Source organism: Stegodyphus dumicola, chromosome 10, assembly GCF_044657685.1.
Source record: "Stegodyphus dumicola isolate Sdum_Otavi_A_Nest chromosome 10, ASM4465768v1".
Taxonomy (NCBI): domain Eukaryota; kingdom Metazoa; phylum Arthropoda; class Arachnida; order Araneae; family Eresidae; genus Stegodyphus; species Stegodyphus dumicola.
Genome location: NC_140777.1, coordinates 185273107 through 185297084, shown reverse-complemented (window position 1 = coordinate 185297084; position 23978 = coordinate 185273107). Strand labels below are relative to the sequence as shown.

The window sequence follows — 23978 nt, the reverse complement described above, 5'->3', positions numbered from 1 at the left end:
TCCCCAATACATCGGATATGATAGGTTGTTTTGTATTAATTTAAGTCTCAATAGCCATAAGGAATAAAGTTTTATGTTAATTTTGACATTTCTGTGTTATATCTTGCATTTACAATAAAGATTAAGGAAACTCACATTAACATAAAAAGATAACATCTATGGGTCAGCATTTAGTGACAAATAATTAAATTGCATAGTTCAATACCCTTACTCAATATAGATTTACATGGTTACAATACCATTTTTTTTTATTTCTAAAAACTATCTATTAAAAAAAAGCACTAAGAACATTTTACAGCAGTTTTAATTTATGATATTGATTCTAAAATGGTATTAGCATAACTACACATTAAAATCTACAAAATAATTATGTTTTGTTATTTGTTCTTGCTACAAATAGCAACAAAAAATAATAAAACATTTATGTGTCATTTTCAGACATTTTAGTTACATCAGTTTACCATCTCTTTAGCATCTTTTCTAAGTTTATTTGTTTCAGTAAACAAATCAATGTTCTCACTAATCTCTGCTTCATTATCTAATCAATCAATGTTTCGACAATGTACCTTTGAAAAATAATTTCCTCTTTCTTTATAAAATCAATTTCTTTTTTCACTGAAATTCCTCTTTATTTCAGAATTAATTAAATATTTCTGTTATTCTAAAGAACTGTTTGTACTTAGAATGCATATAAGAAACTGCTAATTTTATTTCTTTAATAATTACGAGTATTGCAAATAAATATTAAATGATATAAGGTCAAGGAAAGCTTATATGATTTTAAGTCAACTTTAGAAATAATTTTAAAAGTCTCCTGGGATCAAAAGGAGAAAATTCCAGACATTTTGTATTCACTGTTCTTCTAAAATTTCTCCAAAAGATGAGAAATTCTTCATAAATTTCCTCTAAAATACATCTATCATGTGTTAATTACCACTAAGACACATTTTTCTGGACATTGTAGGGTCAAGATTTATATCTTGCCTTCAGCCAGCAGGCACTGAGATATCTATGGAGCATTGAGACATATAAGATGAACCAATTCTTTATTTTCCTTGCTTGTTTCAGTGTTTATTTCCTAGTTGAAAGATAAGAAAATAAAGGAAAGATAAACATATTAAATGAAAGTCTTCTGGATCAAAAGGAGAAAATTCCAGACATTTTGTGTTCACTGTGTAGGGATTTAAATTTAAACTAACAATTTAAAGTTTAAGTTCAAACTTTCCTATAAGCCTTCTTCCCCTAATTGTCAGTGCCAGAATAGTTAAATGTTGTAGCGCACGTGAAGGAATGCAAATTTCTACTTTGTATAAAGTATTTAAAAGTCGAGTTTCGGTAGGAGAAAGAGAGAGTTTAGTATTTAGCCACAACCTTTGCTGTAGGTACGTTTGCTTATTGCTGGTTCACGTGGCTTATTTGCATTTACTTGCTGCCACTAGTTTCAAAGGGGGTTTAAGTTACAGGATCTCGCTGAGCCCTGTAGTCAGGTTCTATCATTTGTTAATATCTTCAAATTTTTAGCTTAGTTACTTGATTTTCTGTTACTACCCAAGCAGAGACCAAATTTTCTGAAATTTGTTAGCGTCAAATTGACACATTGTAAATTTTCAAATATTTAATAAAAAAGTACTTTTAAACCCCTCTCGTTGTGTAGTTTCCTGCTACTCCAGTTTCACACAGAAGTTCATCAAGTGGACCTCTACAACTGTTCTTCTAAAATTTTTCCAAAAGATGAGAAAGTCATCATAAATTTCCGCTAAAATACATCTATTATGTGTTAATACCATTAAAACACATTTTCTGGATACTGTAGGTCAAGATTTATATCTTGCCTTCAAAATAATAATTTATTAATCTTGCTTTTATGCCTTGTGAGGTGCAAATCAAAAATTCTGAATAAAAAATTATCCCTACCAAATTTGTAAGAGCAAGAAGTCAGAAGATTTTTTTGAGGGGGGGGGGGAGAGAAAAGAAAAAATATACAGAAAAAGAGAAGTGTAAACTGAATTAAGAGAAAACTGACACACATTTAAATATTCTGAAAAATTACATGGGAAAAATTCTTAGACAAATATAATTATATTTTAGATAAGTAGCAATTTTGTTTTCTCTAAGTGTTTTGGAAACTCGGCTTTATTATTAAATTATATTATTTTTCAGAATCAAAATATTCATAAGTCACCAAAACGGAAAGTAATGTCACTTTAAAATAAAAAGAAAATAAAAATATTTTACTTTAATATTATTTCATAAATAAAATTTTAATATATTATCATTATTATGATATTTTATAAATAAAATTTTAATATATTATCATTATTATGATATTTTATTTATCAATAGAATAATTGTCAAAATTTTGTACACAAACTGATCTTGAAATTGCCAAAATGTTGCCAAATTTAGCACTGCATAATTTCAAAAGAATTCAAACGTTAACCCTTCAAACACATATTCGTCAATGCATCGTAAAAAATATTCATCCAAAATGCTAATTCACACTCAAACTGATACAAAAAAAAAAAAAAAAAAAAAAAAAAAAAAAAATTACAGAAAAGTCAGATGAGTAAAAGGACCTTTAAGGATCAAAAATCATTTTAAAACATTCTAAGGAATTTTAAGGACTGTACGAACCATGTAAACATTCTATTCAGATCCCTCTTTTTTTTATATATATTTAAGTATCACAGTAGATTCAAATTCTGATATAACATCATAGACAAATGACTGTAACTATAAATTGAAAATGCAATACCTGCTGTAATTAACATGATAAATATTTAAAGGTTTCCAAGGAAAAGTATATATCGTGTTACATAATACATATAATGACACTTTATAATAAATTTTAAAATAATTATTTTAAGAAAACCTGAGCTACCCAGATGATGGAATAATACAGCTAAAGATCACCTTCATTTTATATTATTTAACTCTGTATTAAAATAAAGCAAATATTTGCATGATAAAAATAATTCTTCTTGACAAAAAAAAAGGGGGTGGGGGAGGGTTACTCTCTGATTTTATATACAATAATTAATTTAAATTTATATAAATGTATTTTACAGATTATATTAATAAAGAAGCAAAAGAGGTTCGAATCCCACGAACTGGCTGGCTGCATGGATGTTTTCATGGTTTTTCCCTGTGTAACATGTATATGAGCCAGTTTCCCTTAGAAAGTCCTCGACGAAGGCATCCCTCCCCTTAGGCAGATAGCCCTCGAGGCTTTGCCGTAATTAAATAACCTAACCAAAGAAGCAAAAATTAAAGGCATAATTCGACTTTGAAAATTAAAATCTAGCACTATGGCTGCTAAGACTAAAAATGTAAATTTAATTATGAATTTTCTATTTATGATTAACTCCTAGGATAGGAAATGTAAATCTTCAAACTGAAACTAGGATATCTTAATACTTAAGAGGACTGCGTTAAAACAATTAAAAATTTGTAAGAAACTTAAATTAAAAATTTGTAATAAATCATTACATTTAAAAAAGAAAATATACATATGATCATATTTTATCTCCTTCATATGTTTGAATGAATTTTTTTAATTGCAAAAAACTAGCACATAAAATTTGCATTTAAATAAATAATAATTTTCAAACATGAAGGTAATTCCCCAACATGACCAAAAAAGAACATATTTACATAAAGATTGTTATAAAAACTGATGGGAAATAAGAGTATCAACACATGTAAAACCAATATAAGATGCCTTTATTGCATGAATATATAAAAACATGAGCATAGTATATATATGTAAAATATAAAAAAATATGATGGCTTTGCTCTTAGCAAACACACAACCTTTAATTAACTTTCTGCAATTTTTTTTCTTTCTTCTTGTTGTAAGGTAATATTCATTTCTTGTTTTTAAATTTCTAAAAAAGACTGTAACTTGATCATACAAGTTATTTGTCTTGAAATTTTAATTTGGTAAGATTTTGTAGGATTTTGCATTTTTATAAAAACACTTTGATAGAATGTACAATGCCCAAAACCAGTTACCTTTTATTAGGCAACAGAGGTTTTTTTGATATTTTGTACCAAGCACCCCCCAACCATCAGCAAGCTAATTACGCCGATCTGTTGGTGAGGACATGCCAAAATTTTTTATTCAAAGTGTTATTGCTTTATTGTATCATATTATTTATACTGAATTGCATGGTAATGTTTTGTATTGAATTTTTAACTATTAACTATTTTCAAATATGTCAATGCATTGTTAATTATCTACGATGAGAAGAATGAATGCACATAATACTTTATTTATAAATTGTATAAATTGTCTATTTTCTAAGTTTCATATTTAAAGAAAATTTTAAACATCTTCTATTAAAAAAATTATTATTGAATCATATTTATTGGAAAAATTGCATAACATTTGTGACCTTATTAGTCCACAAGATGAAACCTCTTGTTTTTGAGGGGGGTGAAGATGTAAAATGTTAAAAAAATACGATGGCTTTGCTCTTCGCAAACATGCAACCTTTAATTAACTTTCTGCTATTCAGGGTCTTCCTCCTAGACCAGTACCTTCTAGAATTTGCAAGCCTATTACGTAACCGCTACTATAAATATTAAATGCACACCATTTTGCGCCAGAAGCTCGTCACTCCTCCTATGCTATACCCCGCGCTGCTCTGTCCATCCTTCTTTCCTTTGTTAGAATTAGTTATGATGCATAACGTTTAAATTCAATTATACTTAGTTAAAACCACTATGGACATGTAATTTAAAGAGTGTCATATAAAAGGAAAATGATCTGCTAATTGGAGTAAATAAAAATGGGCAATTAAAAGCTAAATCAATTGGTATTGTCTCTGGATATCCTCCTTACCACTCTGCAAAAAGCCATGCCTGAACTTTCATGCTGAGCTTCACGACTGCCAAAATTAATTTTAGGAGATAATATATATTAATAATAATATTTTATTATTATTAATATTCTTTAGTAAATAAATAATATTTCTTAAGTAAATAAATTATTATTAATTTACTTTGCAGCAATTGTGCAAGTAGTAGAATAACACGATTTCACACTAAGTGAATTTAAGATTATATATATATATATGATGTACCAGCTTTTGTCTGGAATAAATAGACTGGTGAAGAGCCATAGATGTAGTCGTAAGTTAAATTATCAGACGATAAGTTTAAAAAACAGGATCCATTTATTATTGGTCAGGAGAAATAGCAGTTACAAAAAATCATACCTCCGGAGTAAATAAAAAAGAATTACTAATAACTTTTTGTATGAAGTATACTGCATCGTTACATTAAAGAAAAGACCCCAATATTCCTTTGCGAGTCCTTTTATAGCCTCTGGAAAGGCGGAGCTTCCAAGAAATGACGTCAGCCATTCCAGGTCGCTTTAAATATCTCCAGAACATTCTATAACTGTACGTGTAGAAAAGGCAGGAAAAACAACTTGACTACGGGGCTGTGGATTTAATTCCACGTACTTTCAAATAAGAGACCGTCACCATTAAAAATGAAAAGAACATACAGTTAGAATTTTAAGTGTATTCTTGACTATGGAATTTTAATTATTACATATATATATATATATGTAACTTTAATCCTAACTTACAGTTTAAATTTTACAGCTGCTACAGAAAAGATTTTAATCAAAAAGGATGTTTATTGGAACTGATCCTTGAGGGAGGCTTAGGTTTAGCATTAAAAGAGATAGAAGAGACTGTCAAAACTGCATTGTTGAGAAAGGAATCGAAGATGCCCACTGATTGCCTGCAGACAAAGAAAATCTAAATATTAAGTGTGAAGGTAACAAGCGAGTGCTTTAATCTTCCTTAAGTTGACAGCACAATATAATGCAAATGCAAGTGCTTCAGAAGACACTGTTGTCAACTATGCCTATAGTGGGCTCGGGAACATAGAGATTGGATAACTGGAAGAGAGTTGCCTGATCAGATGAATCACAATTTGTCATTCATCACGGCGATGGTCGTGTAAGGATACACTGTTATCCAAGCATGATTGCTTGAATAAGTAGTAGAATACGGGATGAATAAGTAGTGCTTACGAGGGGGGGAGCGCTGATGTGCTCCCCCCATAAGCAGATCATACACAGGCTGGTGGTGGCAATATTATGCTTTCAAGAACATTCTCATGAGTGGCTTTGGGACCCTTACTTGTGGTAGAACAGACCATGAAAGCTGCGGGCTGTCTAAACATAACTGCGATTCAGTTGCATCCTTACATCACGTCTTCCCAAATGGAAATGGAATCTTCCAGGAGGACAACGCACTATGTCACAAGGCTAGAATTGTGCTGAAGTGGTTCAAGGAACATAAGGATGAATTTCAATTAATATTCGGGTCACATAACACACCAGATCTTAACCCGATAAGAGCACATTTGAGATGTCATGCATCGGCAGCTCAGAGCTCAAACACCACCATATTGGAATATCTCCACTTTGCGTGACTGTTGCTTAGACATTTGGTACAATTTGTCTTCAATCATCTACCAAGAACTGGTGGCATCCATGCCAAATGCTAGATGGAGCTGTTTTGCAGGCCAAAGGTCTCACAACGACCTACCATTGGCCTAGCTGTAAAGTTGCCGAGCACTGGTAGTTCAGTCTGATGTTCGATTCCCACAAACGAGCTGGCCCCATAGATGTTTTAATGGTTTTTCCCATGTGTAACTTGCATATGAGCCATTTTCCCTTAGAAAGTACTCCACAAAGACATCCCTCCCTTCCGTGTAGTGCCTAAGGGCACTACACGGAATAAATAATAATAATAATAATAGAGGTCCCCCATTGTTGGTCATACTGTTTTGGCTCTTCAGTGTTAATCAAAATTAAAAAAATTGCAATACTCTCTGGCTGAAAGTCAAGGAAATAGAAAATAGTAAGAACAATAGTCAAAAGTCTTTGCCAATCAGCAGTAGTGGTAATCAGAATCAGTGGTATTTAGATCTTCAAAAACAAAATGACCTTTTGTTAATAAAAGGAAAGTAACCAGAAATATTTAAAGTAATTTACAATTAAATACAGAATATATAAATTTTCGAAGCTAACAAAACATCTAAACTCATCCTCTGGGGGCTGTTTATGATAAACTCATCATAACTTGAAGGTTAGTTATGATGTTAACCAGTTAGTTCAAAGATTATTTCGAAAGTTAATGGCTGCTTTATTAAATGAATAATTAATAAAATGGGAAGGAATTTGATTGCTTTTGAGAAGATCAACCAAAGGATAAATCTGATGCACACTGAAGACTGTTGCTTCAATTAATTCTTCAGTAGTGGGAATATTTTCTAAAAGGAATTAACTGGCACATCCTTCGTCAATAAATTCTTTATACATATGTTTGTTGTTGATTGAAGAAGATTGTTGCCATTGAAATGATATTAGTTTAATTACTCATTTACATTTGTTGAGACTTGCCAACTGAGGCTTATTTTATACCCATTTTCGATAATTCCCTCAGCTACTGTAGCTAATTATTGGTTTTTTCCTCTTTCTTAACCTACAGGTTTTGCACACAGAATGAGCATGAGTTTAAACAAGGAAACTGCAGAAACTTTTCTTGATCTACATTTTCTTCATTCTAGATTTCCAATTATTAGTAAGACATATAAAAAAAGGGGGGTACATACAGAACAGATCAGATGAAACCTGGACAGCCTGCTTCATTTGCATTAGGATGGCCATCATAGACAATTCAGAAAATTAAAAAGCAGTTGGATTCCGATTTTGATATAGAGGCCATGGCTATCACAAAAGCATAAGAATGGGTTGAACACAGGGTGAGAAGTAACAGTTTGATTTCAAATATGCAGCAGCCAGCAATGCACCTTTCATGATGGTTTGAGAATGATCCAAAATGTGCACCAAAACAATCAGATGTGCACAGTCAAGATATAGACTGAAGAAATTGCTGTTGCATAAATATTCAAGTAAGACTCTCAATCAAAGAATAATTATTTGACCATGTTAACCCCACCTTCTCATATGTGGCCTCCAATATCTGTGTAATGTTATCCAGTACGTGAATATGAAAGGATTACCACAAGACAGTACAATAAAGATGAGCTGAGGATGGGAATCTACCACACTTTTCAAGATTTGTCGTGTGAAGATGTAAATTGCACCTGTTCTTGCTTCTGGGATCATCTTGAGGCTGCGATTAATGTTAAAAATGGTTAAGCTCCATCTGCAACTTTGCTCGTTTCTGGAATTTTTAACAAACGTTTCAAATTACATTTCCATAGTGTTGTTGGGATTGTGTTAACTGTATAAGGTATTTCTCCCGCCTTCTTGGCGTAATCGCCAGCACACTCGGCACGCATTTGAAAGGTCCAAGGTTCGAGTCCCAGTGAGGACACTGCACATTTTTCAGCCACTCCTGCTTTAAAATAACCTAATGTCCCTACAGTGGCACCCGGACTAAAAGGGTGGTGGATGATGATTCTCCCCCACCAGGATTTGGCGATTGGATACCTAATCCCCAGTCATGCTTTAGAAGGGGGAGTATATAAGGTATTTCTCCCGCCTTCCTTAGCATGCCTTCATGAAGCACACTTGGTGCGTATTCGAGAGGTCTGAGGTTGGAGTCCCGGAAAGGGCATTGTTCATTTTTCATGTCTTATGCTTCCAAAAAATCCTAATGTCTCTACAACTGCAATTCACTTTTTAAAAAAGATAAAGAAAATAGATTACAGTCAATGAACTGTAAAAAAAAAGACACACAGCAAAAAATACATTACAATTAATAAACTAAATTAATTAAAAATCATAGTAAATGAAACTGTGCAAAGCAAAAGACATACAGAAAGTTGTTCATATCTCATCCTTTTCAATCAATAATCAGTTACTAATACTATATTATGAGTTATTATACTGATGAATTGCTAATAATATAGAACTTGACAATGAACTTGTACTCACATTAGATAATACACATGCATTTAATAATTCTGTCAGCAAAAATCTTTAATAAAAATATGTCAATAAAAATGCAATATATAAATGCAACACAATTCTCACTTTTGAGTTGCGTGAAAACTGAACAGAACACACTTCACTTCCATCATGAGCTCCTGGAAATGTATTAAAACATCTATTACTCACACCATCCCACAGCTTAATATCTCCATCCCTTGAACATGTGGCATACATATTTGCGTTGGGACTATACTTAACCTGTGTAAATTAAAAAAAAAAAAAAAAAAAAAAAAGTTTACATACTAAATTAAATATTTTAATTGAAAGTAAAAAATTGTAATATCATTCAATAGTAAAACAGAGTAAAAAATTGTTATATCATTCAATATGAAGTATTTACAAACCATTGGTATAAGGAGCTTAAAAATCTACTTTCTGATAACTACAAAAAAGTATGATAATCTTTTAAATAAACACATAATAAATCTTTTTAAATAAACACACAGTATTAGTGTTTCTAGACACAGAAAGAAGCAAGGAGATAATAAAAGGAATGATTACATTTCTAGCAAGTAATGGTATATATGCACACACCTATATAATTTATTTATTATTAATTAAAAAACATTATTAATATCATCTCCACAAGAAAATGAACTGCCAAATTTATTTGCACTGCTACTTCCATAAGGAAATTGGTTTATAAATAAATTGCTTTTAGCATCACCAGCTTGAATGACATCAATATGGTCTGAAACAAATAGCTAATGAGATAAATTAAAAATAGCCAATGGAATTTCATCTAAAAATCATGTGCAACAAGCAGCAATGTTTCCAGAATCAGTATTTTGCTTATTAATATGACAAAGCTGTTAAATACTTTTATTTCTATTTTTATAAACTCAATATATGATGCAACATTTATTTGGGACAGTAATAATTAATTAATTTTTTTTTAAAAATAACAGCTTAAAATAATGTTTTCTCTTTGGCACAAATAATTTTGTTGTAAGTTATACAGTGATTATAAGGGTATTCATATAATTAAAGTTTCTCAGTTGAGAGCTGCCCTACAGAAGTAATCAGACATTAGAAAAGTGTGAAACTTTGTATATGATGTAATAAAGGAATAGTAAAGGTGTTTAGCAAAAAGACAAATTAGTACCAAATATTACCACTAGACAGCATATTATTAAGGAATAACTGTAGTAAATGCAAATTTTTGCAGTGCCACATAAAAGATGTTACGAAACCTGCAGACACATGTAGAGAATTTGGTTTCAATGTGGTCACTATTGACAATTACTATTTGTTTATAGTAATTGTCAATGGTGACCAGAGAATTTGTCGTCAATGTGGGAGAATTTGTTGTCAATGTGGTCACCATTGACAATTACTATTTTTTTATAAGATCCCCAGACAATTTGCTTTCTATGTGGTCACCACTAACAACTACTATTTGTTACTCATATTCTTCAAAATATTTATTCCACACCAGCAGCTGGACACCACACCACCACCAACAGACACTCTGGATTTTAAACGGGTTCTTCAAACATGCCCAATTCTAAAAAATAATTACAAAATTCTGAAGCAATAGAATGACTGGCTGTTCATCCTGTAAGAGGAAGAAAACCCATTTCTAAAGAGTAGTAGAAGATGTTGCAGTTCAAAATGTAAGGTCAGGACTAATGCTTTATCTTATCTTGAGTTCAATGAAACTCAATCACTCCCCTCTTCATGTTTTCTTCATCTTTTATATAAGATGCAAAGTCATAAATAGTTCTTATGCAAAGTAATAAACTTTCCTGATGACTGGCTACAGCTGTAGTCAGCTTTTAACGGGAAAACTTTCATTATAAACAACTTTCATTACTTTCACTTGTAAGTTTTAACTAGATCTACTTTCCATTTCATCACATGAGCTTTTCTATCGCTAGTTTCCTATATTCTAAGAGGTCTGAAAGCTAAGAATTCTGAGAAGCCTACAACCTCTCTGTATCCGCATTTTGATATACTCATGTTTTGCCTAAACACGACTTCCCCCCTTCTCTGAAGTCTGGTTACTTCATCACATAACATATTACTCAAGGATCTGCATTTTACACATTATTTAAATACCAGGAATGCAAGTTTAATTTGTATTTTTACAAAGCATATTTTTCCTTTTCACACAATTTTTGTGATTTGAATTGCCTTTATTAAAAATAATGTGAAGACCTAGAATTTGGGCTTTGAAATATTTCATAATATTGCATTTTCATTGTTTTTTCCCCTGCAAAAATTTCCAAATGAACAGAAATTTGTTTTATTTTATTCTTTTTATATTTGAATCAATTAGTAACATACAGAACTATATATCATAATTGCACAACCAAACTGTAGCCTATTTAATGCAACTACTATTGTTAATAAACAACAATTTTAATCTTGAACTATAAAAGTAACTTAAAATAGAAATCCTTTTATGAGACATTTTTCAACAAACAGGAATTTAAACTTTTTAAATTATACTATGCACATGATAATTTACAACAATTTCGAATTATTCCCTACAGCCTGATTATATGTATGATGTAAATTAATCGTGTTCTGTTCTATTAGATGGCATGTCAAATGTCAAGAGTACCTCTTCCCATGCTTCCTGTTTGTCATATCTAAAAACACTTCTTTTTTCTCAAGATTATATTTGTGGAAGTCTATAATCTTTCTTTCATATTCAAGTGGCAATTTTTGTGCTAATGTAATTTTGGTATTTATACACAAACCATTTCTCTTCAAGAATCTCTCGCACTATAATTTTATCTGAGAAAAGCCAGCAATAGATGAATCTATTGCAATTTTTTTCGCTTCAATTAAAATCATTTTTCCTATTCATTAAACTGTAACCTCATTCTTCTTCTTACTTACAATTCAGTTCTTAATATGTTCCTCAAGCTTTGGCCACTTAGGAGTACATAAAGTTCTTTTACTCCTACCTGCATTCATTAAATCTGTCTTCTGCTTCCACTATTCTTGTATTCTCTTCTCAAATGGAAGTGGGATACAATGCCTTTCAGCTACTCTGTTTTCATGCTCTAAAGCATAATACATGAATTTAAATCCAAAACTATGAAAACCTTCTGTCGTTAGATCCCATGAGGTACTCTAATTTTAACTTTCTATGCAATACTTAATTCCTCTGTATAAAAGCAGATATGAACACTAAAGAGAAAGGAAGGTATTCCACATTGAACAACACTTTCATACTACTTAAGTTTGACTGACTACAGACTCCAAGGTTATCCCATGATATCCTATGAGATACTCTGATTCCAATTAATGAATCAGCAAGACACCTTCATTTTTAACCAGTTATATTGAAATGGCAAATACAATGTGTACAAACAGATGTAAGTTGTACAGACATGGAAGTTACCACGAACTGTTGCTTGCATTTTAAAAAGTAATAATAAAGAAAGAATACTACCATTTTCAAATGTAAATTGGGATAAAGAGCAACTTCATTCTGAAAATGAAAGAAAGTTCTGGTTTAATAACGTGCATATTAAGTGTAAAATAATAAAAAATAAATAACCCTGCTTCTTGTTCGAAACCATGCTGCAGCAGTCACATGACAGTACAGAAAGAAGGAAAAAGTTAGATGGCTTTGAAAGCAAAATTGCTTCTGTACTGTTCACTGGATTTGATTGATGTGGTTTGTAAATACGTCTTGTTACTGCTACAGCGTGGTTTCGAACAAGAAGCAGGGTTACTTATTTTTTATTAATTTACACTTAATATGCACATTACTAAACCAGAACTTTTTTCATTTGGCCCATTTTATAAAAATGATGCATTCAAAAGTAATTTTTCATTGCCCTTAAATAAGTGCTATGAAAGTTATTTCAAGTTACTTTTAGCATCGTGGCCATGTGAGATGAAACTAAACTATATTACATTACATAGAATACATACATATAAACAACATTGTATATAGTGGTCATCAAAATTAACACAGATAATGAGAAAAATATGCTCACTAAGTTAATGTTGCAACCAATGCTGTAATTACTTATGTTTATTAAATACAATTTTTGCACTTCTGCACATAAGTTAGTGCTGGAAATATACAAATTCGGTGATTGACAATGTGGTGCGCAATAGACACATGCTGGAATTCCAGCCTGCAGTCTTGTTTAAAATGAATGTGGTTTCTGAGAGTGATCAGTATTCAGTAGTTATGGCTCATAGGCATAATTTAATTTAAGGTCAAAAGTGCCAAATAATTTGGTAGAATCGAGGGAGGGCAAACAAAAATGGAGGCTGCCCAAAATTCGAATATTCCTCAAAGTGTTGTAAGATTCCAACCTATGTACCTTTAAGTTACAGTTAAATTGAGGAACCTTAAGAACTGATAAGCAAATAATCACTTAAATTTGTGAGACAGAGAACAGAATGTGAGAAGGGTTAATTACCCTTTATTATTCAAAATAAAGTTAACAGACGACGCCTTCTTGGAGTTACAATGAAGCCTCCATTTGGGCTTGAATAATCAGTAATAATAATCAATAAAATTTAACTAACTTAACTAAAAAGATATAGACAAAACTATCAATATTCTAGCAGAGTTGGCCCCTTAAGGCTAACTAACGTCGAAGCTATCAAAGGCCTAAAGTACAGCTGAGCGTAATAATAACTTAAGAGTAGCCTAAAAAGGTGAACGTGCACCAGTCAGAAATCACTGGCTTCGACTGGGAAATGAAGACAGTAGAACTTCACAGTTAAATACTTCTCCTCATTTGGATTCAAACGCGATTCTGAAAATACGTTCTGGCTGGAAGTTGTAAGCTGAAATCAGGAAGATAGGAAAATAACTTTTAACTAAAGATTAACATAAACCTTATAGTGTCATACCAAGAATTTGGAGCCACTTTTTAAGCACTGAATCAGTTGACAGACAGCCTGGTCGAGGGTCACCAAGAAAAACAACTGCATCAAAAGACTGTTTTCTGTCATTGTTGACACAAAAAACCACAAGTGACTATAAGAGATATGGTTTTTAGACTTTCAGGCTGTCACATGGAACTCGAATTAGCCGTTCTACTACTGAATGAAGGCTGAACAAGGTTGGACTGTATGCAAGAAAACCAATGATTTATGTACCACTTATTCCAGCTTCTAGAAGGGCCTATTTAAACTGTCGTCATCACGTTCAATGGAGCCAAGACAACTGGGCCCCATTACTACTTACTATTGAGTCTAGATAGAGCGATTCTAGACTTGTTTTAATCTGGAGAGAGGAAGGAATATGCAATTTGCTTTCCCTTGTCCATGAAATAGCCTATTTCTACAACCATGGTTTAATGGTTTGGGAAGGAATCATGACAAATGGCCACACTGAGCTGCATATCTTTCAAGGAAGTTCTGCAACCACTCAAAGATCTGTAGACAAGGTATTAGAAAGCCAAGTTCGATTGTTTAGGGGTGCTGCTGGCCCAAAGTTTTTGTTAATGGTTTACAATGCTCAGCCTCATTGAGCATATGTGGTGTCAGAATGCTTGCAAACAGAAAATATCACTCGAATGGATTGGCCACCTTACTCACTTGATTGAGAATGTGTGGAATGCCTTAGGGAGCCAAATTTCAGTGCATCAAATTCCTCCCCAGATCCTCCAGGAGCTGAAAAATGCACTTTTAGAAGAGTAGCATGCAATTCCACAAGACCTTTATCAACACTTTGGTAAAGTGTAGGAAATCAAGATGCGAGATTTGCATATGAGAAACCGTTCCACAGTATTAAAGAAATATTTTGCCACAAGAGGTGATTTAATTTTCTCATCATTTTCCAATTCCCATAAATTTGGTTTTAATTTTGATATTTCGTGAATAATGAGCTGGTAAACATTATAATTTATATTAACTAATGCTTGTACACAAATTTCTATTAATAATTTTTCATCTACATCTTATTTCTGTTATTACCCTTTAATTTTGATGACCAGTGCATATATGTATAATTTATTTGGGATTTTTTTTAAAAAGAAATATTAAAATTATGTTGCTTTCTATTGGCTCAAAACAAGTGTTATTATCGACATTTGTAATAAAAGCAACCATTTTCTATACTAGTTGAAGAAATAAAAATTTAACAATATTTTTTCCGGTGAATCAGCTTGTGTCTTACAAGATGTAGTCATACCTGTAATGCCCATAACCCGAGAAGGAGAAGGAAAAGCCTAGCCAGCGAAATAATTAGTCCGACGGAGCAGGTGGTTCGTTGAAACGGAAGGAGAAAGGACGAACAAAAAGACGAGGGGGGCGAAGAGGACTTTGCACCCTGGTTGTCGGACGGGATGGTCGGAGTTTTTTTGGGCGGAGGAGAGTCGCCATTTTCTTTCATGATGCAGAGATGGTTTTTCTCATCCGGCGGAGACCATGCCGGACTTACCTATTCATGCTTGTACATATAATGTATAATAATCAAGAATTGTTTACTTATTAAAGTTTATTGTCAAACAAACAAAAAATGGGTGTCATCTATGCGTCGATCGACGGTGATATGTGTGAAGCAACTGAACCCTACGCTACGGTTTAACACAACGATGCTTATCTGTCTCGGCACGACTACCACAGTCACTACAATGGTGGCAGCTTTGCGATCAAATGCTTCATCACAGGCGTGAGTACTGATTTTTTTTTTTAGTTCTCTATTCGATCGGATGCAGGGTATTTTATTTTTTTGTTTGGGTACGGCTAAAAGGTGCAAGATTGTAAAGCAAATTGTAGGAGAATATTTTATCTGAAGTTAAATTACTTTTCTTTAAGTTTATTTAAGTTATATTCTTTAAGTTAAAATTATTCTGCGTCAGGATACAAAAGTTTAGGGGTATCATAACACAGGTCAATTGAAATTCTGGTTTTGGAGCTCCGGAAATGGTGGAAGCTCGGTAGAATTTAAGTGTTATATATATATTTTATGTATGTAAACTTTTGTATGTGTTTTTGTCGTATGAATAATTTAGGGAACTGTGTATTTAGTGAAGAGTAATTTTCAGTGATATTTTTCTTACTGCAAATACTATTTACGGTTTTATTACTGTTTCATATCAAATGTTAAGTTATTCTGAGGTAAAGTACTAAAATTTGTTAAAAGGATTGTTGTAACATATAACTGACACATGTGATTTTTTTTGTATCAACTCATAAAGTATGCAAAAGCTCAGATAATTGATTAGAGTGCATATATGCTTGTATATTTAAATTTTAGTAGGTAAAATAATTTTTTTTTTGAATAACTGGTCGATTTTTGTATATCTCTTTTATAAAAATAAGTGGCTGTATTTATACTTTATGACTTATGTTATAGTAATTATCAGTGAAGTTTTTGATTTTATTGCTTTGAATATTGTCTTAATATTTCATTATGGCATATTTAATGAAAGGAAAGAAGGCCGATCTTGTACTTCTGGCCGATGAATTAGGGGAAGAGGTCTCGGATGATTTAAAAATTATCGAATTAAAAAATATCATTCTGGGAAGTAAAAATTACGAAGAGGATGTAGTTAAAGAGCTGTTAACTTCGATCATTTCCAAGAGGAAAGAGAAAGAAAATATAGAGCTAGCCGAGGGGAGATTACGCATAGAAAGCGAACGGATAGCATTAGAAAGATTAAGACTCGAAGCGGAAAACCGGAGTCTAAATTCGGAAGGTCCGGTGGATTCGACAATGAGTCCCAGAGTTAAAAGTTTGGATGAAATTGTGAAAACTATAAAATTGCTGACGGTGAGGGTTCCCGCAGGGTCAGAAGGCTGGAATTATTTTTTTAACAGTTTAGAAAAGGCCCTCGCGAGTGAGAAAGTAGCAGATAATTTAAAATCTAAGGTGTTAATGTGTTTGTTAGGAGACAAAGCTGCGCATCTTTTAACTTATTTAGAGGAAGAACAGTACGAGGATTACGAGGCTTTGAAAACCATAGTGCTTCGGGAATATGAACCTTCACCTAAGACTTGTTTGGAAAATTTTAAGCGGGCTAAAAGGAACCCGGAGGAAAATTTTGCTCAGTTTGCTACAAGATTAAATTCTATGTGGAGTTATTACTGCAAATTGAGGGGAGCGACGGATCTGGAAACTGTCAATCAGTTAGTAGTTGCGGACAGATTAATGGAAACGCTTGATATGGAAACTGCTACTCATATTGGTATTAAGCAAGGTGAAAATTGGTGGAAACCAAAGGAGTTAGCGAGGGAATGCGATATGTTTTTTTCGGCTACGGGGAAATCTTACGCTAAGGGTTATAGGAAAGAGAATGATATTAAAGAGGGATTATCACCAGAGAGGATTAAAGTAAAGCCAAAAGAAAGCTATAAACTTGGTCCAGAGAAGCAGGCTTCAACAGTGTCAAATAGAGGCAAAATAAACTCTCCTCAGAAAAATTTCGCATGTTACAAATGCGGGTCAAGAGAACATTTTAAGCGTGATTGCCCTCAAAATAAAAATACGAAGGACAAATTTGCGAAAGTGAACAGAGCAAGTGCAGTAGATAGTGGAGAGGTTATCGAAACTCAAGAGAACAGAGTTATTGTTGCCAAAGCGGGACATTTTGGAAAGGAAATTTCTAGACAATCAATCGAAGAGGAGTTATGCAAATTGGATAGAGTGCAGGTTAGTGTAAACGGTCGGATAAGTAACGGATTAATTGATTCTGGCAGTGAGATAACGGTCGTAAAGGAAAGTATAATTCCAAATTTCAGATCTGGAAGCGGATCGGCAATTTATTTGAAGGGGATTTTTGGACCGCCGAGAAGGTGTGAGTTAGTAAAATTACCTTTAGCACTAATTAATGGAAAGGGTACAAATGTGCATCAGGAGATACTTTGCGCGGTGGCGAAATCTTTAGTTGAAGATGTTTTATTACCCCCACAGGTGTTATATATGTTACGGGACGAAAACACTTGTAAAGATCGACAGTTCAACGGAAAAGGAAGTAGCAGTGGTTTGTTCTACGAATCGAAGGATTCCTCAAACGTGGGAGAGGCAGAAACACCTCAGTTTGAGTTAGAAACGGACATTCAAAGCCACGTAGCTGCTATCCCAGATGTCGGAGCGCCCTTAGTGGAGAAAACAATTAATTTATCTCAGACAGCGGAGTTTCGTCAGCAACAAAAAGAATGCACTGACTTATCTAAGATGTGGGAAAGAGCGAAAACGGATAAAGGAAATTATTTTGTGAGGGACGGTTTTCTTTTTCATCAGTGTTTGGAGGACACATGGGAATTAAAAAAACATTAGAGAGGATTCGTTATTCCTTTTATTGGGAAAACGTGAAAAGAGATGTCCAGGAATTTTGCGAATCATGTGAAAGTTGTCAATTAACAAAGCCAGTGAAAGTGAAGGACAGAGCGCCAATTACTCCAGTAGCAAGACCAGGGTTACCTTTTCAGGTTGTCAATGTAGATATAATCGGACCTATAGATCCTCCTAGTTCGAAGGGGCATAAATATATTTTGTGCTTGGTGGACCAGCATACTAGATGGGCCGAGGCAGTGCCATTAACCAGTCTGACGGCAAAAACTACCTGCGACGCGTTGCTGCAGATTTTCTCCAGGACCAGAATTCCTAATGTGATAGCGTCAGATAATGGTACCAATTTTAACGCAGACTTAACACGGGAATTTGAGAAAAGATTAGGATCCAGTCCAAGATTTTCGACACCCATGTACCCTCAGTCAAATGGTTTAGTCGAAAGGTTTAATCAGACTTTAAAACGTATGTTGCATCATATTATTAGAGAGGAAGGTCGAGCTTGGCATGTCCAAATACCTTACGCATTATGGGCATACAGGGAAATACCTAACAGTACTACAGGGGTATCACCTTTCCAACTATTGTATGGTAGACCCCCACAAGGACCGTTATCTATTTTAAAATCTACATGGTTAGGGGAGCATGATGAATTAAAATTCGATCTGAAGCCAATTCATAAATATTTGCAAGATTTGAAGGAGCGGTTGAAACGTGCTGCTGAGCAAGCTGATCTTACGAGTGAAATCCAACAAGGTAGGATGGCGCAGTATTATAATTTGCACTCTTCGAGTAAAACTTTTGAAATAGGAGATAGGGTTGTAGTCCTCATACCTGATTCAAGCAACAGGTTATATGCTCGTTGGCAGGGTCCTGCAGTGATAAAAGAAAGAAAAAACCCACACTCTTTTTTAGTAGAATTGGCTGACGGGAGCATTAAGCATGTACATCAAAATAAAATAAGGAAATTCATTGTGCGGTCAAATGCAATCAATGTAATGTTTGACGGGGAAGAGTTCGGGGAGGTAGACAATATTCCCTCTACTTTAGACCAGGATAGTAGTTTTGAAAGTATGTTAAATAATCTAAGTACCACTAATCTTAACAACAAGCAGATTAATGATCTAAAACTACTGTTGGGAAAGTACAAGAACTTATTTTTGAGACATGTTCAACCTGCTAGAGTAGAACAACATAAGATTGATATTATGCCTGGAGCAGACAGAAAAAAACCTCATTGTTATGGCATTCCAATGGCTTATCACAAAGAGGTGGACAAACAAGTCAAGGAACTTCTAGAGCTGGGTCTCATTGAACCGTCGGAAGCGGACATAGCCCACCAGTTGTGTGTGTGGTCAAGAAAGACGCGACAATCAGGATGTGCGTTGATTTCAGGGTATTGAATTCGATCACTAAAGTGCCGGCATTTCCTATGAAGAATATGCATGAATTAATATATGTGGCTGGGCATTCAAAATGGCTATCAAGTTTAGATATGCGCAGAGGATACTGGCAAATCGGAATGGAGGAATCTGACAGCGTTTTCAACTCACAACGGGACGTTTCAGTGGAACGTCATGCCGTTTGGTTTGGCAGGAGCGTCAGGTACCTTTCAAAGAGAAATGAATAAGGTTCTTTTCCAGTACAGCGATTTTGTCCAAGCATATATAGACGATATTATAATTTTTTCAAACACGTTTGAAGAACACCTGAAGCATCTAGAAACGATCATTAAGATACTGGAACAGTTAAAATTTTCTGTCAGGCTCAGTAAATGTGATTTTGCAGCTAAGGAAATAGATTACCTAGGACATAAGATAGGAAACGGCAAACACGGCCCAGATCCTAGTAAGATTGCAGCAATTAAAGTGCTAGAAAGGCCCACGAATAAAAAAGGAGTCCGTTCGGTATTGGGTCTCATGGGATTTTATCGCTCATATATCCCGAACTATGCCGAGATAGCTGGACCTTTGACGGATTTGACGAAAAAGAATGCGCCGAATAATGTACGGTGGGGTCAAGTTGAAGACGCGGCTTTCCAGAAGTTGAAAGATATGCTGTGTCAGGTGACGTCTCTGTCCACGCCTGACTTTAATTTACCATTTCAGGTGCATTCGGATGCATCAGATGTCGCCGTCGGTTGTTGTCTGACTCAGAGAGATACACAAGGGCATTTTAAACCAATAGATTTTGCATCCCAAAAATTTTCTGGGGCTCAGAAGAATTGGGCAGCCATAGAAAAAGAGGCCTGGGCAGTGTTATTCGGGCTCAAGAAATTTGATAAGTGGATTTTCGGGGGGACAGTGGAAATCATTACGGACCATAATCCTTTGAAATATCTCACTGAAATTACACCTAGGAGTCCAAAATTAACGCGTTGGGCTCTCTCTTTGCAAAGATGGAATTTAAAAATCACTTATCGTCCAGGAGTACAACATCGAGCCGCAGATGCGTTGTCACGATTGGTGTGAATAATAGTACTATATAAAAAAAAGAGGGGGGAACCACAGATATTCAGAGGTTCTTAATTCTTGTCCTTAAAATACTTTTCGAGATAACTTGTTTAAATGATGTTGGTAAACAAAAAAATGTTTGTCTAATGTAGAATGTATTTATGCAGTTATGTTTAGTGTAATATTTGTATTTGTTAAACAAAAAAACATGGTAAGAAGACTTTTGTATCCTGATCAGATTTTGGTTTTTAAGTACCCCCTGCACCTGGTCGGGTAGGGGGCTGAAAAATTTCAGCATCCATGTCAGCCATCAGGAACTTTGACATTTTGTATGAAATCAAGTGTGTCAACTAATAAACCTCTGAACTCTTCTGACGAATTCGGAATTGATTAGGATGAACGCTGGGTTTTGTATCTAATGAACTCTACATTATTTCGAATGAACGCTGAACGGTTCGGTTGAACCTGTTGTGAAAATTAGCCTTTAAGAGGCAAATCTTCATCTTGGTGGGGGCGTGTAATGCTCATAACCCGAGAAGGAGAAGGAAAAGCCTAGCCAGCGAAATAATTAGTCCGACGGAGCAGGTGGTTCGTTGGAACGGAAGGAGAAAGGACGAACAAAAAGACGAGGGGGGCAAAGAGGACTTTGCATCCTGGTTGTCGGACGGGACGGTCAGAGTTTTTTTGGGCGGAGGAGAGTCGCCATTTTCTTTCGTGATGCAGAGATGGTTTTTCTCATCCGGCGGAGACCATGCCGGACTTACCTATTCATGCTTGTACATATAATGTATAATAATCAAGAATTGTTTACTTATTAAAGTTTATTGTTAAACAAACAAAAAATGGGTGTCATCTATGTGTCGATCGACGGTGACATGTGTGAAGCAACTGAACCCTACGCTACGGTTTAACACAACGATGCTTATCTGTCTCGGCACGACTACCACAGTCACTACAATACCTTCAGCCCATAAGATGCAGGCTGATTTTATGGCTCATTCTGGAGTAAAGAAAGTGCATCTTATGGGTCAGAATATATGGAAAATATTATATTTGTTATCTAACATATGTAATACATAAAAGGAATAACTTATAACATATATGTAAAAGGTCATATAAATAAACTTACTAGGAATAACGTATAATGTATATATAAATTTATAACTAACTTTATAACATATATATATAACAACTTATAACGTATATATAAAAGGAATAACTTCTTTAATAGCAGTTTAGTTTCTGTATATATATTATTTATAGCATGAACTGTGAAATTACACTTAAAATTGTTAAAATTTTATTTCAGATTTTAAATAAAGTTGCCACATTTCCTTTGACAATAGTGAAAGACCTTACCATAGTAATTGGTGCTTTATGTTGATCATCTGGTTGATCACTAACAAAACATTGTGTAGTTCGAACATCATATAATCGCACTAAAAAATAAATAAGTCAGCTAAATATGAAATATGGTCAATCAAAAAGTCAAAAAAGCTTACTTTTTTAGAAAAAAAAAAGAAAAAAACAAACTTACAGACAGGATGCTGAGTTCCTACTAATATAAAGTCACCAGATGGATGTAAAGATAAGCATCTAACCATTTCAGCTTCCTACAGGAGGAAAAAAAAAAAAAAAAAATTTGTTTTATTACAGCAAAAATAAAAATAATTCGTTTGGTTTGGTCAAATGAGAAGGTTAAGACAGTGCTAAAAATCTCCTCTTCACTAAGCTACAGCATAGCTAATCATTTTCAAATTTAGTTATAAGCTTACTGGATGTTACAGAAGAGAAACAGATACATAACTTATGTGGCCAGAAATGACTGCCTACAATTATGTAGGATGGCAATGATTCACTGCCAGTTTGGAAGACAAGTATTGGATAAGTATGCAGCCTGAAAAGAGAGTTTTGAACTGCAAAATTATTCAATAATAGAACAATGTAAGATCATATATCTTTTACCACCCACATTCAAAAAACTGATTCATATTTATGATTGAATGTTCACCATTTTGAGGAAATTATGTTTTATGGAAAGCTGCCACTAAGTGGAACATAGATTTATTTCAAGATTTAGGGGGGGGGGGAATCACTGAAAGATGCCAAATTTCTTTAGTCTCTTGCTTAGACAGATGTAAAGAACATTATTTCACGTGGCTGTTGGCATAAATTATAGCTTATCATGTTTATAGGAGACAAGTTAACTGGTTTTAAAACATATCTGGCACACATGCATGGCAGAAAACTTGGATTTAGTTACATGTTGGAGAACGTTAGTATTAGTGGAGAGGAAATGCAAGCTTGGGTGGAAGTCAATAATTCAGTTTCTCACAGTTCTCACTGTCAAGATAATGAAGATATAATCAGACATGTACCTGGAAAGGAGAATGATGAAAACAACACTACAGAGCAAGAAAGTTATGTAGAAGAAAACTGATGAAGGGTTATGGACTTCCATAAAATTTGCTGAGAAATGCTCATTAGTCCAATGCATGATGTTTTGAAACTTCTTTGAATATTCAGCAAATGTTTTAAATTAGTGACAATCTTGTAAGCAGGAAGACATTGAAGTTATGTACCAGAAGTTTTAACCACCCTTTCTGGAAAGCAGGAGCTGCATGTTAGGGTTCATGAAATTTCAAGAGCTGCAACTAGATTTTATAAAGTACAGAATTTCCTGTTTACATTGTTTTGAAAAACAATAAAGCAGATTTTCATGAAAAGAAATGTTTGAGGTAAATTTATGAGAATTTCACTTCTTTTGTGTAATTACGATAAATTGGCTCATATATACACTCTTTAAGAAAGGAGCTATTAGCTTCAAGTTTTTCAAGAAAGGAGCTTATTAAGTCATTAGCATTTTAAAGATTCTGTATGAAAATAACAATTTAGTATTTATCATACAATTAATGTGAGGACCAACATACTGAGATTAAAACTACTCTAAAAATTTAATTTCATTCCTTAGATGTGAATTAGACAGTCAGCTGCATTTTATTTTGCCTAATCTTCAAAAAGATTTGAATTTCAAAGCTCCAATCTTGGCACTATTTTCATTTTATTTACTATTCTAATTTAAGAAATCGCATAATGTTTTAAATACAAAATTTTGAAAAGTTAGCCTTATTGGTTTAGTTAAAAAAAAAGTAATTGTAGCAATTTCAGAGCTATTTGAATCACAGCTTTGTGTTTAGTTAAAAAAAAAAAAGTAATTGTAGCAATTTCAGAGCTATTTGAATTACAGCCTTGTGTTCCACATTGGTTTAGTATGCCACCCAAAGAAATCTCCCAAAATTTTCACTCCAGTACT

At 33.7% G+C, this 23978-nt stretch overlaps 1 protein-coding gene across 1 annotated transcript in view; it reads right to left on the bottom strand.

Annotated features, from left to right (window-relative positions):
- The window catches only part of CstF50 (cleavage stimulation factor subunit 1 Cst50), a 69505-nt gene that overhangs the window by 12537 nt on the left and 32990 nt on the right, over positions 1 to 23978 (bottom strand). The window contains exons 8-10 of the mRNA XM_035377156.1: positions 22203 to 22278; positions 22025 to 22104; positions 9032 to 9187 (exon numbers count right to left, since the gene is read on the bottom strand). Of these exons, the coding sequence (XP_035233047.1) occupies positions 9032 to 9187; positions 22025 to 22104; positions 22203 to 22278 (312 nt within the window). The remainder of the gene's footprint in view (positions 1 to 9031; positions 9188 to 22024; positions 22105 to 22202; positions 22279 to 23978) is intronic.